Source organism: Opisthorchis viverrini (assembly GCF_000715545.1).
Source record: "Opisthorchis viverrini unplaced genomic scaffold opera_v5_324, whole genome shotgun sequence".
Classification (NCBI taxonomy): Eukaryota; Metazoa; Platyhelminthes; class Trematoda; order Opisthorchiida; family Opisthorchiidae; genus Opisthorchis; species Opisthorchis viverrini.
Genome location: NW_008751987.1, coordinates 443,443 through 464,523, shown reverse-complemented (window position 1 = coordinate 464,523; position 21,081 = coordinate 443,443). Strand labels below are relative to the sequence as shown.

The 21,081-nt window shown below is 39.0% G+C and overlaps 1 protein-coding gene across 1 annotated transcript in view; it reads right to left on the bottom strand.

Annotated features, from left to right (window-relative positions):
- T265_10063 (hypothetical protein) overlaps positions 1 to 19,785 on the bottom strand; it is a gene marked incomplete at both ends in the record, with an annotated part of 39,921 nt that extends 20,136 nt beyond the window's left edge. The window contains one exon of the mRNA XM_009176322.1: positions 19,421 to 19,785. Within this exon, the coding sequence (XP_009174586.1) occupies positions 19,421 to 19,523 (103 nt within the window). The remainder of the gene's footprint in view (positions 1 to 19,420) is intronic.
- Positions 19,786 to 21,081: the final 1,296 nt, after the last annotated feature.

Sequence of the window (21,081 nt, the reverse complement as noted above, 5' to 3'; positions counted from 1 at the left end):
CTACGGTTACAATTTCACATACTGTTGTTTGCCTTCTATTTAACCAGAAACCAGTTCTTTATAACCAATTTATTAAATGTATCAAACATGGAGTATAGCAAAGATGTAGACAGTTCCACTTAAAATTTACCTCACTGAAGAAAACTGATAATCCGATCGACATCAGCATATTGTTTTCGCCCAAAGTTTAAAGACAGTCTTTGCTCCGTTAACAATTTGCACAGCGCTTTCTGCAGGGTAGAACTAAACAAGATCTTTGAAGTCGCACAGATGTTGGATAAACGTCGCCCAGAATTGATAGGAGTGGGTTTAAATTGCGCCATCTGTATTACGTTTCCATGAAGTACATTCTTTTTTGATGCCAGTTTTCATACTATGCTAGTTGAAAATTGTACAAAGAAACCCTGCTTGATCTATCATTAAGTTTGTGCCCCTCGTATTCAGTAAATCTGCAGCAATACAGTTTACGTTAAAAACGAACTGGTTGATAACGTTCAAACTTCTAAAACCACATGAGGATCAATTGTGTGAAGGACTCAGCACAATAGAACCTACGCTGAGCACACAAATCAGGATAGTTCATTGTTGAAACTCTTTCTGGTTATAAAAGTTAGCCTAAAATGTCGTTGGCACTGAACTGTGCTACTAGATCTTAGAGGAAACAAACACTCGTGAGAAATAGTGGAACCCACAAGTTTCAGCGGACGGACCACCATTACTCACTTATGAGGAAAGTGCACCTCTCATGGTTTTCTAACTTAATTTTTACAAGACTGTCGGATGTGGTTCTTCAGTCCTTTGCATACGTAAGCAAACAATAATTCCCGAGGATAGATTTGAAGGGAACATATAGTTAGAGGCCTGTTTAAAAACTCTACCACATGAGTTTTCTTTTCTTAAAATGACCCTCAACTGGATGCGCGTGAGTCTTTTCCATATAGCTTCACGTTGCTTCCGATAGATCCAGGTTGCGCAGGCCAGGTTCCACATAAAGTGGCAAATTTTTTCCGGGAGATCAGTTTTAGTTTCTTATAATCCACATTTTTATTGGCTATAACGACGATGTTACATTGAGCGACTGGCGATTCGCATTCTATGAGCATGTCCAGTCCCAGCCGCACATGTCCGTACACACTCTGTGTGTCAGCAGCCAGTCCATCATTAGAGAAAGACGCGTAGTCCCCTAACTTGAAAGCAAGTAACTGAGTTGATAAAATCAAAACCTCTCTTTCATATGAAACCAATTTTTCTGGATAATAAAATATTCATTAGGAAGAAAATTTGTTCTGACAAACCTAGTTTACACTTCGCTTTAACCAATAGGAACTTGGTCATGATTTTGTCCGCTGTGCTGCGTACGCTAGTTGCAAAAGTTTCCTCACCAGTCGAATGTGAAACCACTAGTGCGTCTAATAAAAAACGGAGTGGTTGCGCTAACCACAAACGCACCACTATGCTGCTCCTCCCGAAGGCGGACTGATGATACCCCTCGACTGGTGATGAGACATTTGCAACCGACTTGCAAAGTTCAGAGAACTACCCAGTTGCCGTCTATGCAACCTGTGCTTCCAGCATTTGTTTCAGTAGCAGTACTTGGGCTTTGTATCCACGATGTTCGCTTTGGTAACATCTCTTGTGCTCACTTACGCTAAGCATACGCATCTGAAGCGTCGGACGACCTTGCAATGCCTAGGTCCGGATGATTAGCTCTAAATGTAGCTAAATTTGTGCCCGTCACTTAGTGTCCATCAGTTTGTGCTCATCACATTAATCGCGCCAGGATAACGATAAAAGCGTTTGAACGATTCTGCTGAGGAACAATGTTCTTTGTGGAGTACGCAAACGTAGATTTCCCACTAACGGCCGGAACGATAGAGAACCTGAAGAGCACAATTTCTTTACTTACTGTATAAATGGGTTGGCAAAAGACCTGTCTTAATCAATTTTCCAAACAGGTTAACAAAGTTATCTAATGAAAGTAAAATCAAAGCGTAGTCGCAGAGTCCAGTTAGCCCATCAAAAATCACAGTTGGATACTATTCAGTTTGTGCTGCACTAAGTAGTCATGTACAATGCTCGCCGCTTACTAGAGACAAGGGTAGCCTTCAGACAAGTCTGGAGGCGAGCAAGGGCTAGCTGATCTAAACACACTACGACAACCTTGTTTGTCTAAACAGACTAGGGTTGTTCAGCCCAATAGCGACACTTTCACCTTGAATCGGAAGCAGTGTCTGAGTGCCTGTGTTGGATACATGAAAGATGACTCTGAATGTAGTGTTTTTGTTTATCTACCAGTTTCTATTCCAAAGAACGTTGCGCCACATTATGAGCAATGCTTATCAATATTCATCCGAGTAGCACTTGTGTGCTCCCCTGTATGTAATCTCAGCCTAGGTGAGTCGGTTCAAACAAATGATTGGACAATTAATGAGGAAAAGAAATGCGCTTCTTCTTTACTAATCAATAGAATAACCACAGTAACCAATGAGAAGTTCGCAACACTGAAAGCTCTCGTAAGCTGGCGTTTACTGAGCTCAGCTTTTGGGTATATTTTATAAGAAAGTCCGGTTTATAGCTTACATCAGAGTGGCTATATCTTTAGTGATGAATGTCTCTGAGTAGGTGATGAGTATCAAGGTATCAAACATATTTTCCTTGTTTGCGCTGTTGGACGTTTGCTAGTTTAATTTCCCGCTTGAGTGGCACAACACTGTATAACCTCGGATACTTGCCTCCCCGTTTCTTTGTTGTAAAAAGTGCTGCACTGCAGATAGCCATCTTGGCATTTCAAAAGCATACCTATAAAAAGTGAAGCCGACTTGACTTCCTTCCCGACTGTCAAGGTTATATTTTGATGTCCTTTCTCAAACGTACCCAAAACTAAACCAGGGAAACTTTTACAACCAGTATTCTGTATGTGCACTCCGACTTGCTATACACTAGCACGGTGGCTGTTGGGGCTGAGAAAATCAGTTATAAAACGGATGGTGAAATACATTTGGGGATATATTTTTTAAACCATGGCCACACCAGACTTATTCAGGCAACCAACAGAAGAATTATGACTCTAGATGTGTTGTCGTTGTTTAGGAGCGCACCGTTCTGGTAACCCATTGAGTAATTGTGTCACCACATTATCCTTAATAAAACTGATGTGGTTACCTCTACTGGAGACCTTAACCCTCTGCCTTTATCCTTTGCTTGAGACACACTGCCCAAGATGCTTTCGAACAGAAAACACATTTTTTGCACTGAGCTCAAAGTGCAATGCTTGTAGATTGTTTGTGTTTAAAAACTCGGAAAACGTCATCCATTTGTCTTGCATAATAAGATATTTCATGTATGGCCTGGTTATTGCTCAAGTCTTGTCATGGTCAAGTCAGCTCACAAGGGCTCCACTACAGACTCTCTCTTGCTGATGGTAAAAGGCATCACGCATTTTGGACAGTATGTTTCATAAATATGTCATAATCATAACGAACGTTCTGGATGACTGCTGTTAAATAATTAAAATGGAAAGTAAAAAATGGAGGTGCTGAACAACGTTTCAAAGGAGAACTCCCTAAAATAGCCATCAAATGGATATGATATTAATCTCACGGCAAATTTTAGTACAGCCAGGAAGTTGTGGAATGGTGCAAGTGTTTTCCCATGCATCCAAAGCGCCTTACACTTGACATAACCGACAAGAAGCATGTGCCTTCAAACACATTTTATGCACAGAGAGTGCAATTTTATAATAAAGCGTGTTTCGCAGATTCTTGTATTCAACATGTGTTTGATTAGACATAGAGTGAGCGAAGTAGTAGGGTACCTAAATGAGAACAGCTCAAGTTTATAGTCCATTTTCTCCATACCCTTCTTATAGGTCCTGATGAATACTAACCCTATGAAGCCTATCAGATCTCCTCCGAAACAATACGTAAGCTTGGACTAACTTCTGACTGTCAGGTCACATTTCCCGACAATAACCTTGGTGATTTCACCTGGTGGATACGCATGTTTATATTGAGAAGTGACTGCTCATAGTAGGCTACCCATCAACGCATAGTCAATATGAAACACGCTTTAGCCTAGCTGGCAACAGTGGAGAAGGTACAGGTAACTTCAAACCACGTGTCCGTTGACTAGTAGTTCACATTTCGAACTTCGCATCGTAATGTGCCTAACAGACAGATTAGGAACAAAAAGGATCACTGAGTATCCTTAATTCCAAGTATACAAAACTAGAAAACGGAAACTATCGTCTCCGTGACATTTTGGCCCTTTCACTGAGCGCAAATTGGCGGCATATTGTAGAATACATAAGTCTTACATGTGACCCGTCTTTTGCCTGTAAATCTGACTTGGTTAGTATTCTAACGTGACTAATGTCGAGGGTTACACGAAGCCGAGGTTCACAAGTGAATAGAACTGTTAGAAAAATAAGCAATGATGACGATTTTGCACCTCATTATGTTCGTCTTGAACACAAAATATACTTCACAATAGTGAGAAGTTGAAGAAAAATGGGCCTTTTCAGAATAAAATGGACTCTGAAGTACTCGAGCGTGCATAGTATGACGCCCTTGCTCAACCTAATGATTTGGCCTCTTGATCATTCATCTCAAAACTTTGAAAAATAGTCTCAAACTTTCAGCAAAGTACAGAACAGTTGAACCGAAACAGTTTAGTGGGAAAAAGCAGTTCTGTTGGTAGACAATGTTCCAAATCAGAAAATAGTTATACCATGGAACTTTTCCGATTATCACGGCAGACTAAAATGTCCCACATGATTTAAATTTTCTCATTTCAACTCGTACCTTCCCCAACCTAACCAAGTGATAAAAATGACGGTAGAATGCCATCGCACAAAGGACTGTCCATGGTTTGTCTCACCGCTTCTCCAGAATTCAGAAGCAAATAGTCCCGCAGACAAAACTTTGCCACGGACGCCTGAAAATCTTCAGAATAAATCACTAGTTTGTCAAAAAGCAACAAGCTAAATTTTATAGTTTCAGTCTCTAAGATAAATTCCCAGTGGCACACGTGATAAAGTACAACACATTTCATACTCAACAGGTAAATAACAAGCAATCACCGATGTCAGCTGTTACTGGCAAACGCTCCTGAAAGACCATCGAGGAAAGCTGTGATTGTTCAAACGTCTATGCGTTGGTTAAAAAGCAGCATTCGCAATTCGGTATGTATGCACAACATAACTACTAAGGTCAAATATCATCTTTTTGAGATTTCGGGCAGTTCATATTACACAATGGAGAACGGACTTGAGGATCGCCGTATGGATCGCCAGATGCTCCAAAACAACCCAAACTAGACACCAAATATGTAGAGTAGGTTGGAATATCGATTCATCGTGAAAAGAAGTTCCTGATTTAGGCATGTTATTAATGTAAAAGACAGCAGATTGGCAAAAGTAGCAGGCCACCGAGGAAGATTTTCTAACACTGTGTATTCACCTAAACTTGAGTCACCCACACGGAGAATGACAATGAAAAGCGAGCCGTCTCGACTCAGAAACCCAAGCAAACAATCATTGTTTTCATACAGTATTCAACGTTTCGCATAATCCTAATTTTACCTCAGTAACACCATAAGAGGAGTAATACGCATTAGCCCGCTTTTCAACGGAAAACACTCAACGAGTCATCCATATTTATGAAAATATGATTGAAACTGATGGGTGGAACGGAGAGCTTTATGGCTTAATAATTTTCGTTTGTTCTCAAGATCTAGCATACCTTTCCCGAAACAGTCTAGATAGTGTTAATTAATGCCTGATTCCACAGGCCAGATACCTCGACTTGCTGAGTAGTTTCCTCTGAAAGTTAAAGTCCAATATAAATAAGACGGAATGACGTGTCTTTGGTTTTACTTGACACTTGACACCTAAAACCTAAACAGCTAGTGGTTACCTTCACGTAACATTTGTGTTCATTTTATAAAGTAAAATAAGCATTCATGGGAATCAGCTTTATTATTTTGGACTACCTTCAACGTTGCAGAAGAAACCCATCAACTGACTCCCTCGAAAATGTTGACGTTGTTTAAAAAATCGCAGTTCTGGCGACGAAAACTTCTACTTTTGAATGCTGACACCTACTTGTTCCCAGTTGTATTAGGGCAATAAAGCAAATGATATTTTTCCAACTAATTGAAATAATACCTCGCACTAATGAGTCCAAACTCGCTGCTGATTCCAGCCCGCGGAACGTAACAAATTCACCTACTCAACAAAAATATAGGAAAGAACTATTTAGTGAAACTGATTGTTTACTTAGCAGCTTTAAAAAGGCTGGTGTTTCCGCTAGTGACTGTGATAAATCGTCATTCAAGATATTTTTCTCGCATAAGTTAACGGGATATGCTGTTCACTCGATAGAAAATAACGACAAAGGAACTAGAGAATATTACAACCATGATGAAATCGTCCAAAACATTGGGGCCTGTGTAAAAAGTTCACTAAATCAGATATGTAAAGATACGACTTTTGAACTCCCAGGCTATTGAAAGTGTTAGCTATGGATGCATTACTTCAAGACGGACAAAATAATTTCATGCATTATGTCAGCACATAATTGGTACAAATAATTGTTCATTTTTACTAAGTTAATCGTATTTTATCTGTTTTAGTTTGAAAACGTTCCAAAAACGGTTTGTAGATCTTGCAAAATACTAAACTGTCGTTTTTTCTGGCGACTGTGCCTTAGAAAGCTCATGATAAATGGAAGCAGAAAATCTTCCTCTTCTTAATTGAATAAGCGAGCGCAGAGCATTCTGAAAATTCACAATGAATTCGGTTGAGCTATTCTTTTGACATCTTATATACTGTAGGTTAGTTTCCTCATTTATGCGTCTCCTGTGCAATCAGTTTTGCATTATTCGTGGTGAATTCGTTCAGAAAGGGAAGACACAGAGTGAGAGTAGCCAAGTTCTTGGCTGGTAAAACAGGGCTTCAAGTTTATGGCTTCGGAAGACGGAAGAAACAAAACATGAAAACTTTTATAGCGTATTAAGCGGCGCCCAATTCATGCTTAAGTGATGGTAGAAAAATTTGTTAAACACCTACGTGATGGGGCGAGTAATTACTTGGAACTGTAAAATAAAACGTTTTGAAGCAAGTATATTTCCATACACTGACGAGTCATTGTGTTTGTTCTATCTTCAAAGATGACATTTCCAAAGATATAGGAAGACGCATGCATAACTCTGTATACAAATGCAGCTGATGAAGTCTAATAATTTTAGCTTGTGATATCAATGTCAATGAGAGCAGGGACAAAGGGATAATACCGAGACTACTGAAAAATTTATTGAGAAGTATTAAATACTTCAACTAAGAGAGGGGATAACAACGATAGAATCAACTCGTTTCGATGTATCAACATGTCGTATACATACTCAAAGCAATTTTGAAGTAGGTGTAAATGAATCCTATGGAAGTTGGCCTGTGAATAGCAAAGTTTGGGTTGTCAGTGGAACTGATTATCATCTATGTAGGCTATGTTGTGGATTAAACATCTAACCCTGAATTTCTATGTTCGTAAGACTGAGTCCGTGGCAGATTTAGACTACATACCAAGGGTTTGCGCAAACAATTGTAGTTCCATCAAGTCGAATTAAATGTGTCGCAGCAACCAGAATGATGCGTTCGTTTATAGTAAACCTCTCAGAGCCTCCGTATTGGTATAGCCTGACGGTCAGAGTGGTTTGGAAAATGCAATATCTGGTGTGCATCAAGTCAGAATCCCTATCTTATACATCCCAACAAACGTTCAAATATGTGTGGATTTTGGCAAATCGGAATCTGGAAAACGATGAAATTATGTAACTTAGACCCAGCTAACTCCGCATTATCTGGATCCCTTTACTGCACTACTACTACTACTACTCTTGGATGATATCGTCTTCCTAATAGATGACCTGCCTGACCTTGGTTGCGTCTTCCAAATATATCAGTCATCTTCCTCAGATCGTCGGATTTTATTCTTCAGCGCTTTCAGGACCTGATGAGGATGCGGTTGTCGTAAGCACACAAAGTGCCTATAGTCTCGATGTGTCCTAGTGACGGGTTGCATGCAAATGAATGCGATGGTAAAAAATTCGACTAAATATAACCTGGATTTTTCAGGAGAAATTGTGCCGGCTGCATATGGCTGTTAGGGCGTGCAACTTTTACCATAATTTTTCTGAGCAAAATAATACCCAGAAATGGGGCCTCATTAAAAAATCAGGCAATGGGATAAAAATATTTTGGCATACCTTCTGAGCATATGGCTCCATGTCATCATTTGTTGCACACACTGCAGTTGTCACCTTAGCTATTTGTTTGCACCCTACTTTGAGCACGTACTGTTTAAAATCATGTAAATCGTATACCATTGATTAGGGGGTTACTGAAATTATACGTAGCCGTGTGACACTTGCTATGGTGTCACAGATGGACTACATAGGCACACAGCTACGTTCACATATAGTTTCGGATTCTGATACCCAAACCAGTCCCTTGGTACTCCAAAACCGGTTGTTTGAGATGTGGTGAACCCACTTATCGAGTATTGGTGGTATTCATCGCCTTTAGATTACTTAAAGTTGACTCTACTGGCCTGCATAGTCTCCATGGGTTATGGGCACATATGGCACTAGTTATTAAATTGGTAGTATTGACTAGATACAGTGTACTTGCCGCGGATTCAAGCAACGTCGAAGTTAAACTTGGCATCAAAGAATCATGGTTGCTCATACGTCGATTGAACACCAAACGAAAAGCAGCGACAGTAGTCCTTGTGGTAAAATGTCTGAAGCCAGATTTTTCAGCTCCGCACGGACACCAAGGGCAATCTACAGAGCTCAAGCTACAGTGAATGCCTTTAATATGTAATATTTTTATTCTCTGAGTAAGATAGTCTATCGAAGGTTGTCTCACTACTGTGGATCAATGCTTTGAACGACATAGACGAAAGGAATCAGAGTGGGTTTGTAATGAAGCTGGAATGTTTCAAATGGTTAGGTTATTATAGATAAACAGATAAACGAATAATGAAATAAACTTTGAGGGACCTGTAGTTCCGTATGCTAAATCTTAAATAAACTTACCACAAGCCATATTTAATTCAGAAATGATGGTTAAGTTCTAGGAAACCTTGGTTTCTGTAACTCATGTCCAGTTTTGGTGGACACCAGGCTCATATTCTTATTGTAGAAGAAAGAAACCAACTATGATAACTAACCAAAACCGACCTCTTTTGCAAAGCAGACTGTCCTGGTCTTGAGTTACCTATGTACTGACATATGCTCTAAGAGAACAACGGACAGATTTTTTCCAAGTGTAATCCCCATAGGAAGAAACAATGACACCTTGTTTTACGCCGTACATTGCAAGAAGCCCAAGGACTCAAAGATAAGTGCTTTTGTGAAACTGTACGCTCCCTACAATGCTCTAACCTTAATTTATTAAAGACCGAAAAGTCAGTGTAAAAGACAAAATAGAGAAACAGACCTCCGCAAACGCAGCCAGTTTAGTTAGCGAATAGAAGAAAAGATTTATGGAGCGCAACTACTAATTTACACCCTCATCATTCTCCGCGAACATGGAGGAAATTTCAGGGCGCTGAGCAACGGAATTATCATCCACAGCCAATACACTGGAAATCGGTGAGTGATAAAAACACAGATTTTTATGGCATCTTTATCATAAAGAATAATGCCCAGTGTTGACGAGAAATCAGTATTTGGAGCAACAGCGCATAAGAAGTCAGCTTTATTCAATAGGTTTTTTTAACGCGTTGAACCCACCGAAACGTGTCACCTCAAGCAACAAACTTCCAAATTATGTATTAAGATAAACGAATTCAGGTCAGTAAATGTGGTTGATTTTTATAATGAATTTCTTGCAAAAGGCTGTTTTTATACGTAGTTATAACCAGAAGGGACAAATGTTCCGTATACGTAATCAGTCCTTCACTCCCCGGTTCTCAGTCTGTGTAGGTAAGCCAAGTAAAGTGTTAGCTCTCGAAAGGACTGGCGTAGACCATTTGTGTGATTATCGACAGCTCTGAGAATAAAGACTCGTTTTGTACTGGATATTTTGAAGAGCTTACCATGTTTCCCTCAACACTCTAAGATTGTTTTTGGCAAGCAAGACAGCAGTTTACCGACAGGTTTGGCCATAATAATCGATGTTCTAGAAATTCTGTTAAGAACTGCTGTATGCAGCAGTGTCCGCCTTAAATGCTTAGCAATAAAATCAATAAAACGAAATTAAAACAAGTAATTTTTGGAACTCAAACAAACTAAAAACTATATAGAACTGGTTTGCAGTAATTGGGTTAATCCAAATAAGTCCCACCGCCCAAAATCTGAGTCCAGCTGTCCTTCGAAATTCTGAATAAAACAGGTGAATGATATCGTGTTATAAATAACTAGTTCCGTAGAATTTATTCAGTTGTAACAGTCATCTCAAACATGGAATTCTTCAACGGGGGAAATTTAAATTAATAAGCTAGTGGTTTAAGGCTCCACACCTATGCTGCTGTTCAACATTCTAAATCAGTTATGAACGGAGCAAGACAAGTATCCAAGCATACGCTTGAATTCAGGTAAAGTGTCTGTAGTTGTTTAGACCGCCATAATGTTTATGTTTAACCATTCACCTTGCTGTTTCTACATCGAGGTACCAAACAGATCAAAGTTTCAAGGCATTTAGATTTTAATCTGCGCTGCAAGACTGCCCAACGAACACCTGTGAACACTTCCGCTCTAAAAGTGGCTAAACTTAGCTTTTTGTTCTCAAACAATATGTTGTGCAGAGGGAGCATGAGTAAGTCATTTTAAATCTTGTACGAAGCGGTACGGTGACCTAAAAGCCTGGCAAAAACTGAAGGGTGTAATCTATGTAAACGGTCTGGTTTACTTGTGCCTCGTAATATACTGGCGAGCTTACTTTCAGGCAACAATCTCATCCATGCTTTTTTTGGTAAAGTGATTCAGTCATCAGGAAGTTTCTGCTGCCTAGAGTAGGGTAGAAAGGCCATTCATTTTCATGTCACAGGACAATAAATAGACGATTTTTTATAACCATTTTCCTGTAAAAGGTCACACCTTGTAGTGATTTTACATTGATGGTTGTTTAACATATAATGCAAACAGTAGGTTTATCGCCATCCCATAGGGTGTTCGAGTCCCACTCACATATTTTCATCACATATGTGATCTCCTGGAAATTACTTACAGCGTACGGAATATTCATCTAAATTATGCTTGCCCTATTCCTAACGGCTGCTGCATTGTGGAACAGAACGCCTCATGAAATACTATAGCCCACCCAGGAAGATTGCTTCAGCTTGTTCAGCATTTTTAAGAGACCTTTTGCTGATGATCATGTGAAGTAAATCAGTGTAGACTGAGTTGTGACACATTCTAAATTGGTGTGCATTACACTACACCAAACATATTCGTTCATAGGTTTGTGATACTTGTAAAACGAATTGCCGACCGGCATACCTCTACAGCAGCTATCCAAAATACAGCATGCTTGCTGAATAAAATAAGTTTGTAGCAGGCCAGATAAATAACCTGAACAAGAGGAAGCGCCGTATGGCTCCAATGGATGTTCGGCACTAATTCTCTGACTGGAGGGTCAGCGATAATTGGTGTTAGTAGAATCGGATCGATTCTCCCGCCATAGGTTAACAGTTCCTAGCTGGTGTTTGTAGGCAGCCGAGTGTAGTAATGGAGTGATTGCTGCGTTTAAAAGTTTTAGGCCGATTGTGGCCCTCGGGTTGTTGTACCTTATGCCAAGAAAGACGCTGGTACCTACTGATTCTAGAAGTAACCCAATGATTTGCTGTTTAAAACCTTGGTTATTAAAATTTGTGGTAAGAATGGAGCATCGTTTAGGGCGCCACTTCATTAGTGGCTACTGGTTACTTTCAAGCCATTCTAATTAACCTGTTAGGTCTTTAGGACGCGACACAAACATAAGACCAACAGGCGGTGGTCTCGTTGTTGAGTGTACATTTGCAACAAACTCAAAGATATGGTCTATATCCTATATGCGTAGTATAATGCACAAAATATTATTTTGTTAGATTACAAAGCTTGCACCTCCGAAAAGCTGCGCAACTTGTTGCATTCCGAAGCAAACTGGTGAAGATAAACAAGAAATATAACATGTCTATAAGTGTGCAGAACAAGAACTACATCAACTAAGCAAGCGGTCACCTCGAATTAGCCTAAAAGCGGTTATAAAATGTGATGTGGATCTCTGCTGCCACCTTTATCATATGGAAACTAGCCCTTCTTGTTAAACGATTTGCGATGTGTTCAGTGCATTCCATCAATGGTTTGAATCAGCGGATTCAATAAGTTTTGTTCTATTCAAGTAATTGTGTAACGCAAACGAGTCAATTCCGACATATACATAACACTTGGTGCCCCGCAAGTTATGGCGATATATTTGTAGATTACTTGTTTATGCTCAAGCGGATACAGATGTACGAACCGTGGATCAGAGACGCATCATCCAGTCCTACCTCCAGTTTTGGTCTACAATCACATAGATGTCCGTTTCAGGTGCATAATTTCCACTTTGAATCGTCTACCGAGTTTCTTCTAGCCGAGTAATTTTGATCAGAATCCAAATAACAACATGTGTCCTGCGTAAGAGCCTTAACAACTAGCCATGCATGTGGAAATGGCCTGAATAGACAGCCATCCTCTTAAAGGTTCTAGTAAAACGGCTTTTTGCATATCACTCTTCCACATCCACCCATATTGATTGGTAACGTCCAAACAGTGACTGTGTGATTCATTGGTGAAACTTGTTAACCATTACTTAGCACTATAAAAGCATGGATGTTTTAAGTGAAATCACTGCTGGGCGGCGCACGCCCTATCGCGTAGGTTAATGAAGGCTAAACGCTCATGGTTTCATTATCACCAAACAATTCTGGGTTTACTAGGACCATGACCAAACGTCTTGGTCTTGCTTCAAAAGCCATCTGCTTGTGCTCCAAATGTTACGAAAAGCCAGTGTTATAATAAACTATGAAGGGATTATAATTCGTTCATCTTTCTCCAGGGCAAATCTTTTTGTTCTTAGATGATACTGCGTTTTGTCCGTGGAACTTATCTACAAAACTTCATCATCGATGTTTAATAACAGTCCCATCGCGTATTTTTATGAGTTCCTATCCAGCGTTTTTGCACCCGGTGCTCTTGTTTTTGAAACAGATAGCGTAGATCTATAGCATATTTGGTGGGCTAAACAATATTAATCATTATGAGCTACCTAAACTTTACTGGTCTCCGAAAACTAGACACCTGGGCAGGCGACATTAATTTCACTGATATAAGTGATCATGCTAAAACGTGAGAGGTATTAAATCCTAATCCATAATGAAAGATAACAAGATCATATTCATATAAGTAAGGCAGCCATCAAATAGACTAAAGCCATAACAATCACATTCTTTGTAAACGGCAAACCTATTTGAACAAAACCTAAAAGACGAAGTGCAGGGATTTTCATTCATTACGGCAGATGTTTTATTTCAAGAGACAGCTTTTAAAGGTAACAAAGTTCTTTTTTACCATCTACATTTGTTCAGGAATCTAGTAAATTGGTGGTGCCTCAGAATGTAAGACGAATATCAGGTGCCATCTATATGTACCAAGTATACCAAGTATATCTCATAACTAGTACCACTGTTTGATTCTGCGTCCTCGAACTTATGGGCCGATCCCGTTTTGCGCCTCAAGCGAGAAACACAGTTAAATGTCTCAATGCTAGTTTGCGTTCAATATTTTGGGTTGTGCAGCGTTTTCTCAGTCCCATTTGAAAATACCTTTTTTGATTATTTTTAACGTTTTGGTACTCGTTTAACATATTTTATACAGTATACAAGCCTGTGCATTTTTATCGCCACCTACCTAAGTTGTAGTATGGTGGCTGGTAATAGATTTGGAGTTTTGATATTCACGGAGTTACTGCTATATATATATATATATGGCTACCAGTGAAAGATAAAAATATATATAAACTCAAAAACTGATATCCGTTTCTATGGTAAACTTTGTGGTTTACTGACATTGACTTTAAAGACGAAATAAAACTGATCACCAAGTTTATCAGACTTCCAGCCTGGATATCAACCCACCATGCATCATAAGCGCTAAGGGGTTATTGTCACTTGATGTTGCGTATTATCCTTATTGACAAAAGCTCTAGTTTTGTCTATTTCAAAGATGACGTGGTACATCTACGTAAATTTTGTAGTCACTGATTGTTCCTCCAGCAGTGTCTCAACAACCAAGATTCACACAGGCTAATCATCCGGTCGACATGATACATTACGCCTTTGTTTGCAGATTACCCTCTTACGTCAATTATATATATATATATATTTTATCCTAATTTCAGCAAAAACCCATTATTTGGTTGCACTCTTTTGATCAAAGTACGCAACACAAACAATCCGGATAAAGTCAACTTTGCTTTTAGTGGGAACTGGAGTAATAGCACTACTCATACATGAATGCTGATGGTTCAAACACGTATTTCATTTTGTCACGCAGTGAGTAGCACGAAAAATTTTGTTGTAAAATATTTAACCTATCTTCCTAATAACATTCAAGCCTATCGTTATCTGGCGTCCTGGCAACATTCTGTGACACTTTTGTGTACGGCTTGACAGTCATTTCTGATTTGTCTTTCACTGAATATGCTTTGAGCTAGTTGATTTCTGGTGTCACATTGTCTTCAAATCTAGACCTTAGAAAGACAAACAAATAGGCATTTCTACTTTTACGTCTGCAGTCTTTGATCTATATTCACTCAAATCTTCCAGCAATTTCGATCCTCAAGAAGAAGCCAATTTGACCGCTTCAGCATCACTGTAAATAGGCCGAAAATAAAAAAACTACTTTTAAACCATTCACCATTGTCACAGGGAGTCTTGTCAATTTTGTCTTTTCTACAGTATCACATATCTATGTTTTGGATTCTGCCTCACATTTTTTCAGAAAATATCCCGGGATAATTGCCCAGATTTTCTACCATTTTTCTTTCAGAAAGAGAACCCTCAGTTTTACTAACAGGATTTTACGGCTTGTTATCTGCGGCTGGAATTGTTACTCCAAGTTGCCCCCAAAACATCTCATGACAAACTACCGCCAAAGATAGGGTCGATCAAACGGATTTTTGTACGAAGCGAAATTCTGTGGAGTGTTTTAGGTGACTTCATGGTAAGCAAGCATTTTGGTTTTTGTCCTAGCTTTACCCGAGAAATAACTTCGAGCTATTTTTGCACCATTTATCAGAATTTAACGAAAGTTGCATCCAACCTTTTGGCTCCTTTTAAGTATAAAAATTTACCACCCTAACTTTTGATTACCGTATCTTTTCCTTCTTTAATTGGCTCGTTTTATAATTACTTAAATTTATCCATATGCTGGCCTACCTATTCTTCGTAGGTAACTGGTTTACTAATGGGTAGTTTGGACAAACAGCTGAGGTAAACCGTAATATTCTATAATCTGCAGTGGATGTTTTTATAATTTAAGGCACTAAAGTTTGACTTTTATTGCACAAACAAGGGTTGAACATGGATGACTTGTCTCCAGTTAAAAACATCTACTGCTCTGTTTTATTAATTTTTGGCCTCGATTATCTTGCCTTGCAGGCGTTTCATCTCGGAAAAAAAGCCTCTGTCTCGAACAAGTTTTTCAGCAGGTATTGTTAATCTGTAATATTTTAGGGAAAAACTGTATGATCAAAAGCGCCACCTCAATAGTTTTAAATATTTTCGTCGGATGCATCCATGTTCTACCTTATACATCCCCGTACTTATCACTGTTTATTACGTCAAACAAAATTTCAGGGTGAATTGGTTTTATTTCTACCATATTCTTCAGAGTGGCCTTTTGCAATGGTGTATTCCGGTTGATTTTGTCAAATTACTTGCACCCCGGAAATATGAAATTTTCTGTCTGCTTCATATTCAAAATTTCATTTGCATGACATATTTTATTCCATACATAAAGATATACTTAAAAATATGAATAGCGGATTTCATTCCGTCTGCGCCCTTATGGCTTACGTAAAAATTTAGTTAGCACAGAACTAATTCTGCGGCCAATTTATCTAGTAACTTGTTCGTTTCATGATTTGGTTTGCTTAGCTGCCTTACAGTCAATATAGTTGTGAGTTGGGGTACATCAAACGCGTGTAACATTGTCGAATGTTATGTGTGCACAACGTAAATGAAGTAGCTTCCCATGAAAGATGATGTTATAGACTTTTGAGTAACCGCAACTTGTTTTGCGCATAGCTTTTGTTATATCAGGTAGTTCTCTTTTAATATATAGCTGTATTTTGCATTTAGGTTCATTTACAGTAATAAAGCATGCCATTCTTGCCGAGCGCTTTCTACTTCTACGTGTACTAATTCAGACAAAATGCATTTGGCAAATTATTTTTCCGATCTCACCACTTATTTAAAAAAGGTAACAATTCTTACATTAGGATATTGTCAATCCTGATCAAGTCACATTCTCAATGCGGATGCTTGAAGGCAGACTGTGTACCAAGCTCCCGTGGTTGAACATAAATGACTATTATTCAAATAGCTTTGAAGTTTATTTCTTCTGTATCTCACGCATGGCTTTAAATAAATTTTGCTTTTAGAGCAAAATCTTCTCTTCACTAATGTTCATCTTATTATAGGTGAAGAGGTTCCCCAGTGACACGCAGTAATCTTCAGCCAACTAATTCACTGTGGCTATTCATCTAACAAACGTTAGAAATGACAACAGAAATTATCCGGTTGAAACTAGTAAATTACACTATTGTATTTTTAGTCACATATTTCGTGGATCAGCGTGAGTAGTCGTTTTTATCCACTTGCCAAATAACTTGCTTCATTATCTCTAGTTGCTTGGTATTTTTTGATGACAGGCTTTATACTATGAATCTTCCGTAAAAAGACGGTGCACACTATGTATTTTATCCATGACATAATATTTAATTTCTCACAATACGTACTTAGTAACCAGAGGAAGGGGCTTAGATGTACATAACTTAAAAGAAGACGCCAAGAAGCTTGTCATGAAGACCAGATTAAGTCATTTAGGTGTTCCTGATTGCGATGCTGACTTCTATTTTTAATGCCAACCTTACACAGTATGCAGTATTTGCTAACACAGCATGGTACTTGCTTTAAGGAGAGCTTTTCTTTTTCTAGTCAGTTAAATATCATGACACACTTTCTAGCAATCCCCAAATTCTTGTCATTAATTTGAGTTCAGTCTCCTTATAGACATTTTCTAGCGTATTGTTACGTTCCTCCTGGTTTAATACTAAGAAGCGAATTAACGGGATTTAAAAAACAAGTGAAAAACATATATGACACACTGTTAGATGACGCAAACACAGATTATTGACTTTAACCACCAACCTTATCAGTGTCACTGAAAACCTAGTATATCACTTGAAATCACCTGGTGTTGACCTGGTGAGGTCAGATTCAGTCAAGCTTTAAAAAATTTGGGATGCTGAAGAAAAATTCGAGGCTTAAAAGCTATCGGTGGGTTTTATAAAGCAAAACAAAATAGATAGTAATAATACAACTATTCCATGCTTCATATGAGTTACTAGACGTCCATAGACCATGATCTTCTAAATAAATGCGTTGTTAGTCAGGTGTTGGAATAATATAAAACAATGGAACTAAGAGTGGTTTCAATGAAACCACAGATAAACTTTAATTTTGATAGAAAACAGAATTTCGAGATGCTTTAAAACAAAAAGTATTAAAAGTATGCTTATCATTCATTATAATCAAAACATAGCAAAATATAGCAAGTGGGAAGTAAACACCGCCCTATGCCACCGAATCTCGAAAAATGACTCATGACCAAACAATTAAGCGAACTATGATAGCGTCGCTAGACAGGCTCAGTTAAATTACGAAAAAACTCTGTTTAGCTCTTGAGTCGAAGAACCAACTTTATTCAGGGAAACCTAGCTTGCTACTGCTTGGAGACATTGGTTAACTTCCACAGTCCTATCGCGGTACCAACTGTTCATCCACGAAATTAAATATTCTTTTGAGTCGCCCTGGTGGGTAATGTGGTATGCCAAAACATCGAAATAAACAAGTCGCGGTAGGTTGAGAATTGTGGAATATCTGAGGGCACATCTGTGGACATTTCATGATTCTGACGTATCAGTTAGCTTGCCCATTATGACAAAGTGCCCACTAAATCGCTCTCATGGAAAATATGTTTGCTGATATATAGAAGTTAACCATCCGCAAATTTTCCAGAATGAACTAGGTCGAAGCATAAACGTTTTTGTATAACTGGGTAAAACAACAATCTCTATGGAAGTGACCTGTTTTCATAAAGCCATTAAGGATGCGACAGAGCCAAATTCAGGCCCAGTACACCGCGTATTCTCTCCGAGTTTCGTTCCACAAAACGGTGAAAATTTTCTAACATCTAGGTGGGATTGCATAAATTATAGGGTTCGAAATTACTTTCGAACTAGATGCAATGCAATTCGTGGAAAGTTCGGGAAACTGCTGTTTGTGGACATTGTCTCTATACTAAACAGTGTCATAACAACAAATTATCTATGGAAGTGACCTGTTTTCATAAAGCCATTAAGGATGCGACAGAGCCAAATTCAGGCCCAGTACACCGCGTATTCTCTCCGAGTTTCGTTCCACAAAACGGTGAAAATTTTCTAACATCTAGGTGGGATTGCATAAATTATAGGGTTCGAAATTACTTTCGAACTAGATGCAATGCAATTCGTGGAAAGTTCGGGAAACTGCTGTTTGTGGACATTGTCTCTATACTAAACAGTGTCATAAATAATCAACAAATTAAAAAAAAAACAATAAATAACCCCTAAAAGCCTCCCACGCTGTTTGATGTGCAGGGCATTATGCCAACCTGTTGGATACGTCTTCGTTCCGCGTTATCATGGTTGTTTTGTATCTGGAACCCCAAAATAGTGTGCAAGTGTAATCAGCATACTGACGATAGGAGTTTTGAACGAGGTTTAGATTTATCTGACTGCTTTCTTTATGGAAATCATCATCGGGGTAAGCAATAAATATTTCTAATGTGGCTGAATTTCCACCAATAGTTTGTTGACATCAGTACTGGTGTTGGCATTTCTGCTGGTCCTCCTAGTCGATTGATTCTCATGTTGCCCGCCTGCGTCATACTTTTTGAGTTCCCCAGAAGTTACACCAAGTGTTTCAGCCTGGTAAAGCTACCAGTATTGGTTGCGGGTTAAATGTGGTAAGTATTTTAAAGTAACCGATCAGTTCCTAATCGGTTTACTCAATCCTATGCTTGCAACGTGTAGCTTACAAGTGAAATCATTTCTAAGTGCAATGAAACTTACCTATATTAGCTTTGAAATTTGTCTGATAAACAACGGAATTTGGGTCGATATCAAAATACAGCATTATATGTCGACCATGTAGGAAGATGCTGTTAAGCTCCATCAGCAATCCAAAAAGTGCGTAAGGTACAAGAATTCGATATTGAATCACGATCAGGAAGCTAGTCACCACCTTAAATAATCGACACGTTCTGTGGAAAGATTTTAATTACCGTGATATGGTGGATGATGATTTCCAGAGACCTTGAGCATATTCCGGTGCATATGTTATGGTAAATGTCATGAAAGAAGTATCCTGAATTATATACGGCACACAAAACTGACTACCTGTAGAGAATCCTATTATATGATATGCTATTTCATTTTCAGCTGTGATGATATCTTTGAGAAAATCCTCACATACGAGTAAGCTTCAAGTTGAGAGTGTTATATAATTGATTTACCAAATCAAGGCACCAAAACCCGAAGCCAATGCGTGAAAGACCGAAAGTGAATAATTCCGCAGCCGCGCAAAAGCGGTTTTGCTGGTCGAAATTCTCTTAAAGGCGTCAAATCCATGTTTCAAAAAAATATCCGCACAGTAAAAAAGAACAAATGCAAGGACCACGGTAAGGTAAGGACTGAACAGAGAGTGAATCAAGACATTCCCCCGACCATCATTTAGCGTCATAATTCATAGTGGTGTACAAGGACATAGCACAGCCGTAGCGTGCTAAAACACATTGTCCAGTTCTAGTTCAGCTTATAAGAATGGGAATATTTACCTTATATACAAAGTTTGTTCTCATGAAAGCAAAATGACCGCTACTACATCAAAATGCAAATTGCTGTTTTAACACGCATAGTAGGTAGGAAGTACCATTTGAACTCATTTAGTCTTATTGTGCAGCAAAGATCCTCTGCATCTCTGCTAAATGGTGAGTGCACTGTAATGCAAGTGATGTTTTGAAGGCAGATGATCCTGTACCGTTAGAAACAGGCGTCGCTTGCCACAGAAGAAAAGCTATGTGCCCGTATACCATACATTTGGGTCATCAGCGAGCTGACAGCCAGTCTACATTAGATAGACAAACGGAAGCGTGATAATGGAAGCGATAAATAGCGTTGCTCGAGTGTCTAAGTTTAGCAATCCGACCTGATGTATTGAATGAACGGACAGCTGCCACGAAGACCCATACCCTAGAGTATCGAGCACAAGTGAGCACGTTCAACCGGGTGGATATCGGACGGAATGTATCTAAACATTTCCAGCGATCCTTAATTGTGCCATGTGAGAACGTGTTAGATACATAGGAAAATCCAACGAAGTTTACGCCACCTCCTGATTAGTTTTAGTAGATGTGGAACAGTCGGTGTGGCGGGTTGAAATATAGTTGAACAGAAGCAGACGGGTGGCAAACTTGTTGTGACGAATTCAGCAGGCCAAGTTATGTGGGAATGGAGCGCAAAATTTCAACTAACAGTGTTCAGCATTTGTCTATTTGATACCGGACCCATCGGCCCATGGTTGGTAGAGTTGTGTCGGTTCACTTGCTTATGCACATAGTATATACTTTCCCGTCTCCGAAAAGAAGGAAGACTTACGGTGAAAAATAGAGTGGACAACGAGATAGACCTCTGAAACACACGGAGCTTTACCGAGCTCCGGACTCCATTAGGAT